The sequence below is a fragment of the Orbicella faveolata genome, unplaced genomic scaffold, assembly GCF_042242905.1.
Source record: "Orbicella faveolata isolate gen_17 unplaced genomic scaffold, um_ofav_v1 contig_1, whole genome shotgun sequence".
In the NCBI taxonomy this organism is placed as follows: domain Eukaryota; kingdom Metazoa; phylum Cnidaria; class Anthozoa; order Scleractinia; family Merulinidae; genus Orbicella; species Orbicella faveolata.
In genome coordinates this window covers 14,256,727-14,274,422 of record NW_028301536.1, presented here as the reverse complement: position 1 = coordinate 14,274,422, position 17,696 = coordinate 14,256,727, and the positions used below count along the sequence as shown (strand labels likewise).

General features: G+C 38.3%; 2 protein-coding genes and 1 long non-coding RNA gene across 4 annotated transcripts; 2 read left to right on the top strand and 1 right to left on the bottom strand.

The window, feature by feature from the left end:
• The first annotated feature begins 2,579 nt into the window (after positions 1-2,579).
• Positions 2,580-3,776, top strand: LOC110061263 (uncharacterized). Its single transcript, XM_089290885.1, has 2 exons — positions 2,580-2,723; positions 2,859-3,776. The coding sequence occupies exon 2, from the start codon at positions 2,871-2,873 to the stop codon at positions 3,372-3,374; it is 504 nt and encodes a 167-aa protein (XP_089147011.1). The 5' UTR covers positions 2,580-2,723; positions 2,859-2,870; the 3' UTR covers positions 3,375-3,776.
• A 1,368-nt stretch (positions 3,777-5,144) lies between these two features.
• Positions 5,145-15,056, bottom strand: LOC110061261 (4-hydroxy-2-oxoglutarate aldolase, mitochondrial-like). Of its 2 annotated transcripts, XM_020768101.2 has the most exons (7): positions 14,739-15,056; positions 9,094-9,222; positions 8,333-8,460; positions 7,982-8,116; positions 7,360-7,456; positions 6,623-6,756; positions 5,145-6,314 (listed from the first exon to the last, which is right to left on the bottom strand). In XM_020768101.2, exons 1-7 carry the CDS (start codon positions 15,034-15,036, stop codon positions 6,159-6,161), a joined length of 1,077 nt encoding a protein of 358 aa, XP_020623760.1. In that variant the 5' UTR covers positions 15,037-15,056; the 3' UTR covers positions 5,145-6,158. The 2 variants fall into 2 exon arrangements, with proteins under 2 accessions (XP_020623760.1, XP_089147003.1); XM_089290877.1 differs by lacking the exon at positions 5,145-6,314 and having other exon boundaries at positions 6,673-6,756; positions 7,948-8,116.
• On the top strand, positions 12,966-14,189 carry LOC149118179 (uncharacterized). Its single transcript, XR_016207699.1, has 2 exons — positions 12,966-13,072; positions 14,104-14,189. It is a non-coding gene; the product is annotated as an uncharacterized LOC149118179 (long non-coding RNA).
• Positions 15,057-17,696: the final 2,640 nt, after the last annotated feature.

The following is a 17,696-nucleotide window of genomic DNA, read 5'->3' as shown; positions in this document are numbered from 1 at the left end:
TCTGCTAACTAGTATTCCAGACCTTTCATCTGCGCTACTTTAGAATTTTCTTGGAAATCACTTGGCAAGACCGTGTTCCAAACAATATTGTCCTGGTAGACGCGTTGGCGGGTATCCCAAGCTAACTCGGCCGTGTGTGTAGAGTAGAAGATGTTCGAATCCTCAGTGAGAGACATGCGGTAAGTGAGGTTGCCGCCGGCTCATGACCCGCAAAAAGTTTGTCTTGCATTTCAAAGACGTTTGTGCGCGCGATCTTAAGGCATGTGGCATCAACCCAACAGCGGTTAAAATTTCCGAAATTTTAACCGCTGTCGTGTTTGATTAAACGGCAAACAGTTAATAGTCCTTTGGACCGTGCTGTGCGAAAAATAAGAAGTTCTCATATCTCCAGCTATTTTCACAGTTTTTAACGAATTCATACGGCCATTCCGTTAAAAACAACTTTTTCAGTTTTGCACTGTGTTCACGCTTTCAAGCGGGTAACATCGTTGATACGCGTCAGTAAACTTGAATAAACTTGAATAAAGTTACAAACTAAGATCTTAAGCTGTTTATGGGGCGAAATTTGAATGCTCTAAAATTTGGTTCTGCTTCAGTTTCAAGCAACAACTAATCAAACATTGTCGATCAGCCGTTAATGAGAGCAACCATGGTCCCTACCGAGCATCCCACGGTAGCAACGGAATCCCACTTGCAACGGAAAAATCTTCCACTGCCACCCCCCCCCCCCCCCTGGGGAAAATTTGTCTTAAGTTCAGTCTTTCCGATGATTTGAATTTCCCGCTCGTATGTTAATCGGAAAGTTCATAAGCTCCCCAGGGCATTTTGAAGCTGTTGCCGCCATTGTCAAAAATTCACCATATAAGGTCAAAATCATCACTGAACTAATCACTTAGTAGTCCGCTTTTCTTGATACGCAGTTTACTGCTGTTTGCTTGGGGTAGCATTTATTTATTTACCGCTGTTTGCCTTCGGTTAGCATTTACTTTAAAGGTAGGGCAATTATACGGGCGACTATATGTTCCACTGCCATGACGTATGTGCCATCCAAGAAGTACAGGCTTGGAGGCCGCTGCAGCTGGAGACCATTTAACAGTCACAGCATGCAGGCGTGTTGAGGAGCGAGAGGAAAGGAGAGAAGCAGGGGGGGGGGGGGGGGGAAAGAAGAGAGCATAGACGACAGAAGGCAGTACTAGCACCCACGGAGCCAGATGCAGACTTTGTTTGCTGGAACTGTAACAGGGTCTGCCTTTTCAGGATAGGATTGTACGGCCAGTAGTATCTCTTCATACACGTCAGAGGACACTCTTATTTTACCTGGGCTTCAGTTTGAAAAAATAAAATAGTAAAATACAGTTCGGAACATGCCGGTGAAGTGATGCACCATGACATTTTTTCACCCAGAATAGGTGAGTGGGTGCAAAGAAAATTCAGAAACTCAAGTTACGACTCGGATATTCATGGATAACACTCGAAAGCAGATTGCATGCACGCTTTCCCAGTTTCGAAGATCAGTTTTTCAAATACTATTACAAATTCTCCTATGGTCGCTCGTTTGATCGTTTCCGAAGGTTTCCCGAAGTCTACCGAATATTACCGAGAAACATACGAAGTTGTTTCGACATCGATCGTTTCGATAGTATCTTTAAAAAATGCAATTTAATTTAGATCAATCTATGATATGGAAAACCGTACCAAAAACGTTGAATGCAACACGTATACTTGGGATACTACTGATAATTAACAATTATTGGAAGGGGCTTAGCAAAATATCTTGATTTGTCAGTGGCAAGCAGTTTCGCGATAATCATGGTCAAGTTCAATAATTGTTTTATCATTCGATCATTAAGTTTTTTTTCATATTTAAAATCACTCTCTGACAGCTCAGAGAAGCGATCTGACATTTTTCATAAAAGAGCGTGGGTACAACTTCGTATGAGTAGAATATTATTTGCAGGAAAACAAATTTAGACAGTTGAGCAGACCATCATTTCAAGGCAGTTAGTTGTAGGTCACGTGGTAGGCTCTCGGCCAATGAAAAGGATGAAAAGATACATCGAATGATAACATAATCTGGTTGTAAATCTTTGTGATTGGTTGGGTTATTCATGATCGTGAGATAAAGCACGATTCATGATACAAGTACTCTGTTGTACAAGCGATAAAACTTGTGCCAGCATCACGTGAACAATATCAAGGCTCGGTAGATAGATGTTTCCAGGAACGAAACTGAATTAAAAACCAAGAAGTATAATTGCAAGAAAGTCTGTTGTGTCAAATGTCATATAGTTACTTCTGTCAGTTGGTCACTCATAAGCTCTCGTGACCAACATTTTAAGATGAAACAATAGCAGGATTACTGAGTGTCAAACTGCACTGTATGAGAAGACATTTATTCATAAAACACTTGCTTCTCTTAGGTATTAGCAAGCATGCAGTCGCTGATGGGTTTTCCTGGGTAACTTATTACACTTTAAATACGTGATTTAAGTTTTTTCTGCTTCTCATTTGCATGCAGTTTCCGTAGCAACCAGCTAACAAGGGAACTGCACAATGCATGCTCGACGTCACTTAATGTCGTCATTAAACAAAGTACTTGGGCATAAAACATAATGTTAAAACAATTCATAACTGCCTTGAATTAGATTACAGACAAGCTTAAATGTACTTCCGCACGGAACAGATGAAGGTAATATATCTAACTACACGCCAGTACTGACGAGGTAACAATTCACATTAATTGCTCCAAGAATTCAAAGGCACCGTTTCTGTCCACCACCTCCTGACAGAATTTCCACGCTGCCGTCTGGAGAAACAAAGGAAAACATTAATTATTCCGCCGTACTTGTTTTATTCAGACGTTTAGTTTCATGGCTCACAATTCAGCGCGACAGAAGATCCGCTCCCAGGATAGCCGTACGCAACAAGAAATCGATCGCCAACACACCCTATTGGCTGCGGACCTTGATAAAAGAACTTTAAAAGGCAACGCTAAAGTAGAAGACTGGAGACATCATAAAGAGTTCACAGGCCTGACGAAGAAGGAGAAAAGAGAAAAATTCCAGATTCGACAGCAGCGTAATGAAATTTTGGATGACTTGAAGAAGGTTCGCCGCAGTTATACGGGACATTACGACGCGTCCAAATCACCGATAGAGAATATTCAGAGTGCTCTGAAACAGCAGTGCTTAACACCGCTTAGAAGCTCAAGACTAGATGTTCCCAATGCAAATCCAATAAGAAAAGCTAGATCAATGGAGTCTTTGCCTGTTGTTAAGCCAACAAAATTGGCATCTGGAGGAAGCGAAATTCATAAACGAGCCAAGAGTGTACATTTGGCGAAGAAACCAGTGAGCCCAAGGCTACCAAAGTAAAAACCTTGTGCGACCACCTGAAACCAACTCGGTATTGATAAAAGCAAGAAGGCACGGGAATAACTACATTATATTTAGAGAGAAACTGGGAGAGGAAATCGAATCTGAAAAAGCTAGTGGACATTGAGTTTGATGCAACAATGACAACAATGTGAATGTTGTTAGCCAAATAATATGCAATTTTGCTTGCTCTTTGATCGCTAATTGAAGGTAATCTTCATTTGAAGTACAAAAAACCTTCATTACCGTCGAGACGTGATTAAATTGGTAATTTTGTGCCTGGAATAGGTGAGAAAAGGGATAACGCCATTTGTGATTTGTCAGGCTATAGAAAGTATTTGCAAATAGTGTAAGTAAACTCAGAACCTAATTGCCTTGGTAATAAAACTGAGCTGACTGCTATTTGAGGTGATAATTGTCCATACCTAATTTATCATTTAAATATTATGCTGAACCGAAATCGCCAGTGAACGCTTGTTAAAGTTTACAGACATCAACGGCGAGCGTATTATACTTCTTAAAGAAACTCTAGTGTGTTTTTAGCAGAAGAAGCTCATTACAAATTGTTGTTTGCACATGGGTTCCAGAACGTCCTTTGTCTGGCCCAACCGGATGACACTCTGTTGATCAGATCACAAAGAAAGGGTTATATTTTTATTGTATTTTCCTCAACGAGATCAGACAGTCAGAGACATGACGCGAAAGAAACTTGCTCAACTTTAAGAAACTGCTTAAACAACTCTAATATGAATGACGCTGAGCAACATGCCGAGGTTGAAAGTAAATGTCCAGTACGGAAAAATCCGAAATTTGTATTATTAGCTGGGACCGAAAGCCGACGCTGACAATTATGAGGGGTGCTTGATAATTTCGCTTTATTGCACGGCTAAGATCGCTAAGTGGGCAAATAGGTACAATTGGCCAATCAGAATAGAGTTTGTATTGGACTGGGCAAATTTACTTACATTTAGCTTACATCGTTATGACTAGAAAAATACAAAAAGTAGAAAGCAATTTCAAGTGCTTAAAATCATGCTAATAGTTTTCTTTTTCTCTCTAAATACTTCAGAATATGGGTCTATAGCGATCTGAGGCGGATAAAGGGGGAGGGGGGATTCGGGCGCTTTGGTCGAATCCCTACATTAAAAAAAAAAAAAGGAGGCATTAATAACACGCTGACTTGGCCTCAGAATGGCGCAAATCCCATTTCGGAGGACTTCATGTTTGGGAAAGATTTTTCCGAGGGAGGATGCCTCAGGAACCCACCTACAGGGACCCCATAGCATTTGGCGGCCCGTATCTCGAACCCCTTTCTGTAACATCCTGTATCCGCCCCAGGCGGTCAATGACTTGTGACCAAAATACGCCATTTCCCATGTCCATTTTCAGACCTGGCTGTTTCCTCACCTGTTTTATCAAATGATCGAATGAGAATTTTGCTTATTTCTCCTTGCCTCTTTTTCGTTTAAAGGTGAAACGGACCGATAAAAGGATAGAAAACTCGTAGCTTCGGAATCCATTCCTCTCTTAGCTAACCCTAAAATATATGTATAATGCACTGAGGACCTTCTTTGTCCGTCAGTCTGGAAACTAGATCCTGTAGTTGCTGTTAAAGGTTGCTGGACCTCCTGTGACAACTCTGAAAATGTTCGCATATTTCTGTTTAGACCGGAAGTATTGGAAACTAGTCAATGATATCGGCAAAGAACCGCCTTAAAAGAGGGCCATAAATTTCCACTGTCGGGAAAAAGAGATTACCCGCTCACTCAGTTGTCAAGTACTCTTTGAAATTTTTATTTCATTCAAAAAAACGCAAATAACTTCAGCATTTTGCTCTCATTATTCAGTTACATTGTGATTTACTTTACATCAATCAATTTTACTACAAGTATGTAGGTGAGAGAACCAGCTGCTCACATTAACCCTTTGAGCGAGTTATAGGTTTCTGAGGCAGATAATGAATGTAAAATTATTAAAGGCATTACATTCCTCACCTCCCGATTTAGTGGGTCTAGAACTCTCAAAAATTATAACCACAAAAGTTTCACTGCCAATCACACACCACACCAAATTTAAGGTGTTTCATTGTTGTTGATTTATTGAAAGTAGAGTGGTTTTAAATTGAGTGTCGAAAGTAATTAATCAGGCAATTACTTTGGTTTTAGTTTTACTACGGTTTGAAATTGGCTGAGAAGTCTATTAGGCAAGTAATTGGTTTGGTTTTGGTTTTACGACACTCAGTTGAAAACTGCTCTAATGAATCAACTTGAACACATCACTGATTTTTTTTGTCTCCACACACAAAAACAAAACTACCACCAGAACGGTACGTTTCTTTTAGTACTAAATACACCGCATAAAACGGCCTATTCGCCACTTTAGAAAGAGGGAGAGAATTAAGGTAAGTCGCTTCTCGCACTGGCTTGTGGAACCGTTTCTCGAGACGAAACAAAAGACGAGAAACTATATTGTCCCCAGTGACGATCCCACAAGCGACTGCGAGACGGTACTCGTCCCAGGTTCCTTCTCGTTTCTAAAGTGGTGAATCTTTCAGCGGAAATCACAGACCATGCGCATTTCGGCAAAAAAATGTGGGTCGCTGAGTAACTAAGTACGTGCTGGTATGTGATTTTTCTGGTACTAAAGACCCATATATTTTATTGCACAGTTTTGTTCATATATATATTAATAAAAGATTTCACACTCGTTGTCAGTAATATGCCGATACTTCTCTCTAGAAAAATAGACTAGTTTGATAATGGTAGCGCATTTACAGCTGGTAATTTAATCCTGGTATCCTCCAAACAGTTTGAAAATGTCTCTTAATTCGGCTATCTGAGGACCTTTCAGTGGTAGAAGTGGAGATCTTGTCGGTCCGCCATAGTAGCCGAAAAACTCCATGGATTTCTTCAGTCCTGGAACACCCAATGTCTTAGTCACCTGAAGATATAGAACAGAACATAACGTCAAACGATTTATGTCAATGAAAAGGGAACGGAAAGCTTACGACTACTCACTAGTACATTGCCGAAAAATTACCGACGATTGCCAATTTGATTGGATCACGGCAGCGCTGCATTTTCAAGCACGAAACCGATCCGACGACGGTACACGAAGATCGATCGAGTAAGGAACGAAAAATTACGAACACACAGGAAGATAATTAACATGAAAAGATTAAGTCACGATGGAGATTCAAATACAAAAAAACAAGCAAACTAATACATGTATCACAACAATTCACTCACCGCTGTGTTTGGAAGAATTAACTTGTGCTGCAGAAGCTTAGCTTCTTCCATTTTGCCATGTTTGTGCAATTCGTGGAGTTTACAAACTTCCCTTCCCAGAACATTCGCCAAAGCGCACACACCACCAACGGCACCTTAAAGCAGTAATGACAAGGACGCCCCATCAGGGGATTTCGGGATATTTAGGGAGAAAATTAATGCGATAATATTAAGGGATATTTAGAACTGATATCCTGAGTTATCGAGAAGGAAAATTGCTTATTTTTGAAATTTGAACTAATGGTATACGGGATTTTTAGGCAAAAATTATTGGGACATGGGATACTCAGAATCCACCCCCCCCCCCCCCCCACCCCACTCTCCCTCAAAAATGGGGCTTCAAAGAGAGTTTCCGTGAAAAAGCAGAAGGTCGTATCGGTACTAATTACATCATTAGACAATTCACATCACAGAATCTCTAGCTATCATACGGGCAATGAAAGTGCCACAGGTACATTGTTTATTGCTTGTTTTTCAGTTCCCACTTGGGGGCGAGTTCCGCTCAGTGTTTGCTCAAACATGTGATTTGCAAAAGATCTTGCTAAGTAACAAAACAATTTCGTGTGACAAAGTTACGTCTTTTCGTGAGGGTCCGCGCAGAATTCTGATTGTTTTTTTGTTTGTTTGTTTGTTTAACTCGGAAACCTTTCGGGTGTACTTCGGGTTGTGTTTGGTTGTTACCGCGCACGACGACTTACCAAGACAGTAAGAAGCGAACAGGAAACTTGCTGATCCAGCTAAAACTTGGAAATTGCTTCCAGTGGTCTTGTGGATAACGTAACCGATCTTGGTGATCTGAAAAAAGAAACATATTAAAATAAATCTTGTATTTGATAGGGGAAAAAGATCATCAGAAAAGCAATTTTATTGGGAAACAAAAACTGATACTGTGCTTAGAATTTTAAAAGAATATTAAAGTTTTCATTTTTACCTCCTGAAAAAGAATTTCTCGTAAACTTATCTTTTTACACCACGCAAAAGGGAACGAGATTCTCTTTATCCGCGTGTATCACCTTCGGATTTCGTGCGGTCATTTTTTTCCTTCTCGCCCTTTTTTCGCTGGATAGAGAGGGGCTGTTCGTACAAAACCTCTGACCAATCAGAACAAATAAGTTACCCTTTAGGCCAATCAGATGTAAAAGTCAAACCGTGAACTGGCCCACGTGACTTTTCCCGCGCTTTTCACCGATTACAAGCTGGTAAGGAGTGAAAGGTTTTCTTCGAGTTCTGATTGGCTTATTGCATAGAGAACCAATCACGTTGGCTTGAATCAGTCAGATACTAACTCTGATCTTTGTAATATGATGGGTGTTTACATACATCCCCTCCGCTATCCTTAAGTGCAATGATGTTAGGGTGTGAAGATAATTTGATTATGCAGTCTGCAGGCAAATCGATTCCAGTATTTGCTGGTACACTGTACAGGATAACAGGAATTGGAGAACTGTCAGCAACCTAGTGAAAAATACATTTGTTAATTAATGAAATTACTGCAGCAACACCATAAAGATTGTATGACTGACTGGGGAGGGTGGACAATTTTTTGGGGGATTTTGTTTTTCAGTCTTGCTTGTACTTCATGTGACCTTCTTATTCTTGCATTGACTTTTTCCAATCTTCTTATTCTTTCAGAATGATAAATTGGACTTACGAGTGTTAAAATTAATATACCTTGGTAAAGTGCTTCTCCAAAGCTTCAGATGTCATCCCATTCTTGTAAAAACAAGGAGTCACAACAAGTGCTGCGTCAGCACCTGCCTCAGCCATTTTATTTGTCATTTCTATGGTGTCCCTTGTAGCTGTATGTGAAACAAGGAAAGTTAGTTAGGAGAAGAGGTCCTATTAGGGGTTTTCCAGATAAGGGATATTTAGGTAAAAAAAAGTAACAAGATAGTGGGTATTTGAGGGGGCCGGGTGGGAGGGGAATTAATGGGATATTGGATATTGAGATCAGATAAAATGGGATGTTGGGTAGAAAATCATAAACTGTTTCAACTGGAATAAACAGGATACAGGATATTTCGGCCAAAAATTAACCAGATGTGAGATGAGATCCCCCCCCCCCCCCCCTCCTCTGTAATGGGGCGTCAAGAATAGAAAAAAAAATTGTCATTTTTTAAAGAACAGTTCCACATATCAGTGGATTCTCAAGATCTTCTAGGAAATGCTGTCCAAGTCTAGACATGCATTGTGTCACATGATGCACTAATTAAATTAGTTTCTGTGGAGCACAAAATGATCTTCAAATGATAATATGCTGAAGTAGATGTGATTAACAGATATAACAACAGATAAAAGAAAATGGATGGGGAGGATGAAGACAGATAAATTTGCAAAATTTAAGGTTCCTTTGATGCCAAAACCACAAGTCAAAATATTCCCTAGAATAAGAACAAACATTGCATGAATCCTAAAACGTGTTATTTTCTTACCTTCACAACCTGACCCTGCCAGAATAAGTTTGTCTCTTGGTGTAAGTTCTCTCACCTTCCGTACTAAATCAATCTTCTCTTCGGGTCTCATATATGCATATTCACCGTTGGAGCCTTGAACGACATATCCTACAACACAATTAAAGTGCAATAAATATTATTTGCTTCTTTGCCAAAACAATCTTTGCTAGCTCTGAAAAATGGAGTAACTTATCTATAACAAGGAAAGAAAGTAAAACAGGTTAAATGTTAATGAAATTAAGGGTTTTGAGGCTAATGTTATAAATGCCTTCATGTAGACATACTCTATTTTTGTCACTAATTTTTAGCATTATAATCTGTTTTGTTTTGAAATTTAGAAATATTTTATTACAAAAACTTTACAATTCTTGTTAACTATTGTGATATTCTTTCTGATGTTTTTTATTAATCAATTCTGGACCTGTTCCAAGCTAAGATCGCAGTTCCAAGACAACAGACTTTTGAAACGTGACAGCATTCATGCTTGATATGACATAATGATTGACAGGTGATTATCACCGAACAACATTGGATGCTTGAAATACCATGTAAGTTTGTTTACTATGATGTCAATACTTTTGGAGATACATAGACAGGGAACACAAAGAGCCCCTTCCTCCCCCCTTATCTGCCCAGGCTTACAAACGCAAAAAGGCTTGCGCTAAATAGGGTTTACACTGATTCACTGTTTTCAAATACAGGAAAACATGATTGTTGTAAATAGAAAGGTTGTTGTTCCAATGCAGCATCACATTTGATATTGTTTATTACCTGTACCAATTTCCTGTGGGACTAATTAGTTAAATATAAACATAAGTCATTAAATCAATCTTTTGAATGAATATTGGCACGAGACACCTTCGCTACATTTTTAGTAATGATTAGAATGTACTTTTATTTTCAACACTACTTCAATATTATTCACATGGAATGTTTGCTTGAACGCTCGAAACAATGATCAACACTGTTTATGACGGCAAAGACAACATGGATAATGCATCCCTGAAACACCCAAATACATCAGCTGACGCCTCACATAACACGTTAATTAGATAAGATGCCTGCGTCTGTTTAAAATAGACTTGCAGTCTCATGATCATTATTAAACAGGTGGTAAAATATATATTGGATGTAACAATGGGACATTAATATGCTCTGTCCTACATTATTATGATATGTGTTTCTTAAAAATCAGTAATTAATCACTGTTGATATGAAATTTATCAACATTATGTCATTGTGTAGTTTGTTGCACAGCTGCATAGATCTCAAGTTGACACCCTGGTTTTAGGAAGCATGTTAAGAAAGTCCTCAACAGGTCTAAATGAAATTTTTTGTGATCAATAATCATCACATAGATATTTAATTCTGTATATAATTCTAGCTTCTATTTTTAATTGCGGAAGCAACATTTCAATAGTATGATATTTCTGACAGCAAAGAGACCTACATCAATATCCTAGTGTTAAGGGAGACCAAGGTTAATTAAAGCTTAAAGCAGATTGTAAACAAGGATGTTCTCTTTAGATATTGTCACCATGTGCACTAACTGAAAAAAACTCAGTTGTAACAACTGGGAGGTTACTATGTAACATTGTCACAGTACAATATTTTTAGACTCCACTCTATACGCAACTTCTTAAAGACTCAGTATTGCTCATTGTGCACTGCACGCTGCGATCTCTTGGCAGCCATTTTTGTGATGTTGAAAATCCTGGGGATTCTTTTTTTTGTTGCCAGAATAGAACTCGAAAACAATAGATGCCTCACTCCCTCGAAAACCAAAACAACAACAGAGGCACGCAAAGCATAATGGCCAATACTGGGTCTTTAAGCTCCCTTAAAGTCTCTCCTTGCGGATCACAGATTCTCTCCTGATGGAGTCACATCACTTATGAAGCATGTATCTTGGAAAAATTAAGCTCTAATTTCACAGCATAGTCATTAGTAATTACATGTAATCTAAATGTACACAAACCTTAACAATTCCTGTTTATTTTTAGAGTTTGTACCATACTGAATTTATATTTTGAGTTTTCATCTAGTTTCCTTTGAATTAAAAATAATATACTATCACAAAAATTGTTGTGATCTTCACCCTTGCCTTACGAATAGAAATTAATTAAGAGGCACAGTCCTTGGCAAACCCCCTTCCCTGAGCAGCTTTAATTTTAGTTGCATCTTTCCATGTTTGAAAGCATATATGAATAAGGTACTTAAAATTCCAAAATAATATAATGGTGACCTTGAACCCAGCCCCTTGATTGTGTGAGATATATTTTGGGAAAAAATAAGGTAGTGAATTTTGGCCCACGGGATCTGAGGAAGCTAAGTGCTTTGTTCAAAATATGAATATGTTGAAAGGGGATCCTTCTTAATTTACTAACAATTGGTCATGAATTTGTTGCTAAGGAAGGTTTTGAAAACCAGACCTCCTCAGGATAAACTTTTTACACAGGTTTGTTCCATTGAAGAGTCCTGCAAAAGCTTCAAATCACGGCCACATTTGACAAGTCACATGACCAGACTAGAAAAACCCTAAAACTTAAAAGGAATCTACATGCAAAAAGTTAAATCAGTTTCAATAGATTAAGAATGTCCATGTACTTAACTTTCTACAATAGCTTTCCTCTTTTATGTGTGAACAGTAATTCTGCGTGTATGATTAAACAGAAGGCTACTGTATGTTATTTATGATTCATAAGAAAATCAGAACTCTTCCTCTTTTCCTCTGAGTTTTAGGAATTTAAAATTCTAATGTGCAGTTTGGGACTGGCACTAGTTACAAAAGAGTAATCACATGTTTTCCAAAGCAAATGTTCCCTCATATATAATTCACCATTTATAAGCACTGCAAAACACTCCAAAATAGCTTTCCTCTAAATATTGCTTTCAGCAATCCCTTAGTAACTGCTCTAAATCTGTAGTTAAGAAGGACCCCCTTAAAATAACACATTGACAAATATAAGTATAACAAAGTGTTAAAATGGAACATGGCACTCTCGTTAAGAGTCAGCTCAGCCTGATTTCACCGGTTGAAAGAGAACTTAAATCTGACTGAAATTTCTCACAAAACAAAGACATGAGGTTACTTTAGAGTTCCAAAGGCCAGAAAAGTGTCAATAGTATTTAGCATAAAAAACTAATTGGGGACACTATTTACACAATAAAATATACCTTAGCTAAAGTTAAAATTATAAATGGGGTACAAATGTGAATCATGTCTAAAAATGTCACCGATGAGTTGCAATAACATCTAGCAGTGTAAAAAGATTGCTTGGGCCAGTATTTAAGGTGTCTTGATACAGTTATTTCTGGACCATAGCAACTATTTTCAAATTATCAGCTTTTTTTAAAAAGCTGATTGGAAATAAAAACAGTTTTCCCTTATTTCCCTTGATATGACAATTACACCAGTTGGAAATGGATTGAGCTTTGGTATTGAGTATTTCTTAAAGCAGTCGATATATCCATGGAGACAAAAACAAGTACAACGCAAATTTTGTGCCACCTGATATGACATGAAAAATCTTATATAGCATTTTATGCCTTATGATGGTGTATGGTGAGTAGAATGTACCAGAAAATATTCTGTAGGTTTGATATCAAATAAATTGCAATTTAAACATTTTGAATTATACTTTTTGCATTATAATATTGAACACAGTATATTTTTGATGACACTGCTTCAAACACAGGCAGCCCATTAGCTCAGTATGTGACTGTTGCGGCTAAATATAATGCAACAAACACTTTATAGCAATTTGTATGGGAAATTAACTTTAGGCCTAAATATACCTATATTTAGGCCTAGGCCTATATATAAGTGAAGCTTCGGTTTATGAGGGGAGACGCTAACCAACGACATCGCAAACATTCGTAAGGCACAAAATGGTCTAAACTGGACATAAATTGAGCCCAAGCTGCATCAAAGACACAGAGACAACCCTATGTTGAGGTGAGTGAAGTTTATTTGCACACTCATAGTTTATTTTAGTATATTTAGGCCTAAAGATAATTTCCCATACAAATTCTAAAGAGGGTGGCAAAGGGGAGTGTACCAATCACGCATCACGCTGAATTTTTCTATTAAATCGTGCATCACAGAGAGTTTTTTCACCAATCACGCATCACATAAACAGAAGTACTGTAAGTGCATCACAAATTTTACTTTTTCAACCCTAAAAGCATTGTTAAAAGTAGAATTCTGCCACCTCAACCACAGAAATGAATCGGCAAATATTCCAAACATTTCCCCCTGAAAATGTCAATTATTGCGCAAAATAGATGAGTGGTGACCCATACGGGAGACCGAGAGATTTTGACTGCTCCTGGATAATCTGGGAGAGTTGGCACCTTCTGTGAACAGGTTCCTGACAAGCGCCAAAAAATTAAATAGGGTGAGCAAAGCGAACCTAGCGGGGTGGGATTTTTCCCTCTCCAGACCACTCTCAGCTATCTTCACCCACCTGTTTTTATTCCTTCCCCTATAACACAGTTGGGAGCGTGTTCACAGGCTTAGTTGGCAGAGATCTTGTATACGAACTGAGAAGGCATCTAAGCCACCTTTGCCATCCTTTGATGTACAGGCAGTATTTGTGTCAAAGCTTTATCCCTGCAAATCCCCTCCTGTACTGCAACGTTTTTATGTCTGTGAATGACATATCCTGGCTTTTGAATTTAGTTAGGTCTTTATGATGATCTTCATGAAGTGGTACACAAACTTTTTCCCTGTGCAATCTCTCATTGCTTACACAGCTGTCTTCTCGAGTGGCATAAACTCTAATTGTTTCAGCCATTTGGGATGACATTCTTTCAAAACTTTGACACGATAGCTGGATTCAGATATGGTCCGACGCACTACCAAAAATGATTGGTCGACAAAATGGACAAAAATAATACTGAAGCTCATAGTCCTTGTACAAAGTTTAACTATTTTCAATTGACTTATTCCCATTATGACAAAACAATTATTGTTTGGACCTATAGTACCATGAAGATCCACGAAGATCAAAGACATCAGAGGTCAAGAAAAGGATGAAAAAGACAAGAAAATGGTGTCACATGTACCACAATGTGTTGATCTTTTTGAAGACTCTATTGACTATTCACGTGAATTAATGGTATCCTTCTAGTTCAAAGAACGTTCACTTATCACGGAAATCTAATTGGTAAATCACGCATCACGTACTTGTAAAATAGCAAATCACCCATCACGTTATGATGTCCTGTCCCACATCATGCAGCCGATTTGGTCTCAATCACGTGTCACACGACCAATTTGGGGGCGATCACACGTCACGCAAAAACCCTTTGCGAACCCCTCTATAAAGTGTTTGTTACGTTGTATTCCACAACAGTCACATACTGGGCTTGGGCCCCCTATGCTTCAAATAATACCAGAATGCATCTTTGAGATGATGTTTTGAAGCCCTGAAAGTTTGGTTTAACATGCTTTCATTTCTGAAATTTCAAGAACGAGTCATTCCGATTATAATTTTCAATTAATTTATTAAACAGTTAAGCATACTTCTTAATTAATTGCAAAACTTTTCTAAATTGATCAGTGCTCTCAAACGAGAGTCTCTCGATCTCTTCGATCTTAGTAAGGAACTCTTTCCTACCTCTGAATGGAATATCGTTCCATTTACTGAAGTTCTCCGTTAGCTTTCCATAGCTTATTTCCTCATTGTCTTCAAAAGGTGTAACAATCGGAGGAAAGATTCCACTCAAATCGAGCGATGAACTACTTTTGGACGAAAAGCCTGCCATTTTCTGAAATTGTCCCAACAAATTGGCCCTCGATAAAATTGTACTGTTGTACTTGACTTCTGTGTTATACCAGTACAATTGTCTTGAAATCAACCGGTTAATACGAGAGAAATTTCTGCAATTCGCTTTGAAGAAGAAAGCTGCCGCCATTATGCAAATAAGGTTGTGCGCTGACCAGCATTTAGTAGGTCCAAGTTTGGGGTCCGCAATTCGTACATGTATTCTGTGGTTTACTTTGCAAATTTTGAAAATTTGAGAGTCACACGAACCTGCACGAACTGAGTAAAGCCCCAACCAAAAACACCACCCCACTAAGGACAATCACTTTTCTCGAAAAAAAGTAGTATCAATGCGATTGATCAGCTGATGTGAAGCAATTGCTTCTTAATGTATTGTTCAGCCTTTTACTAGCGTCCTTAATTAGTCTATCTAGGCTAAACACATAGACACTTAAATAAAGGTTTTACTTTACTTTACTTTTCAGTGGTCAGCCCGTGCTCAAAATTTTAATCGTTGTTCGTTAATTAAACGGGTTACAAAATATAGCCTCTTGTCTTAAAGGGTAGCAAAATGACGGGATTTAGCCCTAAACGGGGTCAGGATTTGAAGACATCCCAACCAGATAACGTTCTAAGCATCCGTTAAGTTCCTTCTACCCTACAACTGAATAGATCTATCTCTATTACAATGACTGCAACGATGAATAGTCATGCTTTCCGAACAGTTTTGTTCCCAAATCGTAATTCTGTTTCAGTCATTATTTCTCAATACTCTGATCTCAGGGAAATTCGGGCTCTCTTTTGTCTGCTTCCCAATGGTTTGACTGATTGACTTGTCTTCGGGCAAACTCCGTACCGCAACTTCATTATACCGTCTATATCATTATATCATCCAACTCCTTAGACTGGAAAATAGGGCCTCAATTATTAAATCAATGGCAAACAAAAGAAGACTATTCCTTTTTTGCAGTCAACAATCATTTTACTCATTTTAAATAAGAACATTTTTCGGCAAACCTGCGATTCAACTCCGCCTTCTTTTATTAGACTCTCTTGGTACCTTTTTCTCTCGCTTATCTTTTACTGGGAAACGAGAACCTCGAGGTAGAATATAAATATAATTAACAGTGGTTGCAAGCAAAGCTATAAATAATTTCAGTACGACACTATAAATAACAAAGCCATCTCGTGTTTACTTTTCTAGTTTTAATCACTTCCGTACATAATGGGTTTAGCATTGAAATAATTAACCGGTCAAATAAATGGTAATTAGTTTTAATTTGATCAATTATTTTGCAAAAGACTAGATCATCTTAGGCGGTGTCTTTGATATGCATGTGGTATTGTATCTGACTTATTCTACACGTTTCACGTATTTGTGCTCGGGTTGACAAATGGCAGAGTCTTAGTAATGCTTTTTGCGTTTTCTTTCCTTTTTTTAACCAAGTAAAACTGAAAAACAAACCAAAAGACGTTAGAAGAATGTTTACTTAATTGCGAGTTACTTTCAACAAATCAAATGCCTCTTTTCGAAACTGCCTTCTTTTCAGTTGGTATTTTTATAAATGGTTCTAGCAAGAGATTTCTTTCCCGCTTGTTTGAAATATACTCTTTTAAATGCCGCCACTACCATGTTATCATAAGATGCGGCACATGGAATTGCGAAGTAAACAGGATTGTTTTCAGATCCTGCCCAGTTTTATTTCAAAGTAAATACAAAGCCCCATTTAAGGTGAGATTAGAAAACTCTCTTTAATTTGGCACAAAAAGTAAACAAGAAAACTTCCTGATGCTCGTAAAGACAGTAAACAGTAAACTTCCTGTGAACTTTTGGTTCAGTTTGGACTGCACTTAACTTTTACCTTCAGTCATGAGAGCAGAACGTGACTGAGTTGGACCTAGAATACTTATGAGACTTTCATAATCCATTTAAATGTTCTACAGGAATACACTCAAAATCGCATCAGCATCATTTCAGGTAGTAAAAGACTCACTACTTTAACTAGATCTGAAAACATATAATCAGTTTGATTTAAGCGCCGTAGGATCTCTAAGTGCCTGTTTCCCTTGAAAACCGTATAATCTCCTTGTACTGCACTAGAGGTAAAGTCAGTGCGCGCTCTTCTTAAAAAAGACAGCTGGCTGTTCCAAAAGCGAATTAGCAACTCACGGCGGGAAATTAAGGGTTGACCAAATAACTGCCTCAGTACGACCACATGACACCGCAACCGATAAAACTGACAGGTAGATTTTATCTACGGAAAATCTAGTAGTACACCGTCTTTTTATCAACTCAAGATGTTGTATAATCCCATTTAGTTCCATTATGCAGTCACCTTAAACTTCATCTCCAGTTAAACAAAACTTCTGTTGTACGTGTTTAATACTGTGTTAATGTTTTCTTGCGGTTTCTCTTAATATCTTTATTACACAAAGAAGACATCAGCAAGACATTATTTTCTTATGACCAAAGAGCGCTGTTTCACGCCAAATTAGCAATGAAGGTTCATGAATCTAACGTACGATTCGCTGTTCCCAGCTCCATCGCGTGGGGTGCTTAGAGTGAATCTTTCCGCCATACAAACATTCTTTTTTATTGACTCCAATATAACAAAGTAAGCCGACATGCAAAGTAGTGCGTCTGACACAGATTCACACAAAGGGATAGCAGAGCACAAACTATATATTACAGATTACTCTTGTTTAGCGGGTGAAGGGTTTAGCGCAGCGTGAAAACCTTACATGAAGTTTCCGTTTCTGGGTGATTATTGCAAGGGCAAGCCTGCTGTACAGAACAAATCGTGCACGTGA

What these genes read in the sequence shown, in the direction of transcription:
- LOC110061263 (XM_089290885.1), top strand. Translation starts at nt 2,871, where the DNA reads ATGGCTCACAATTCAGCGCGACAGAAGATCCGCTCCCAGGATAGCCGT.
- LOC110061261 (XM_020768101.2), bottom strand. Translation starts at nt 15,036, where the DNA reads ATGGCGGCAGCTTTCTTCTTCAAAGCGAATTGCAGAAATTTCTCTCGT. An exon ending in GTTCGCTTCTTACTGTCTTG is followed by an intron (nt 6,757 to 7,359) that starts GTAAGTCGTCGT and finishes TACTGCTTTAAG; the next exon opens with GTGCCGTTGGTGGTGTGTGC. An exon ending in TAATTCTTCCAAACACAGCG is followed by an intron (nt 6,315 to 6,622) that starts GTGAGTGAATTG and finishes CTATATCTTCAG; the next exon opens with GTGACTAAGACATTGGGTGT.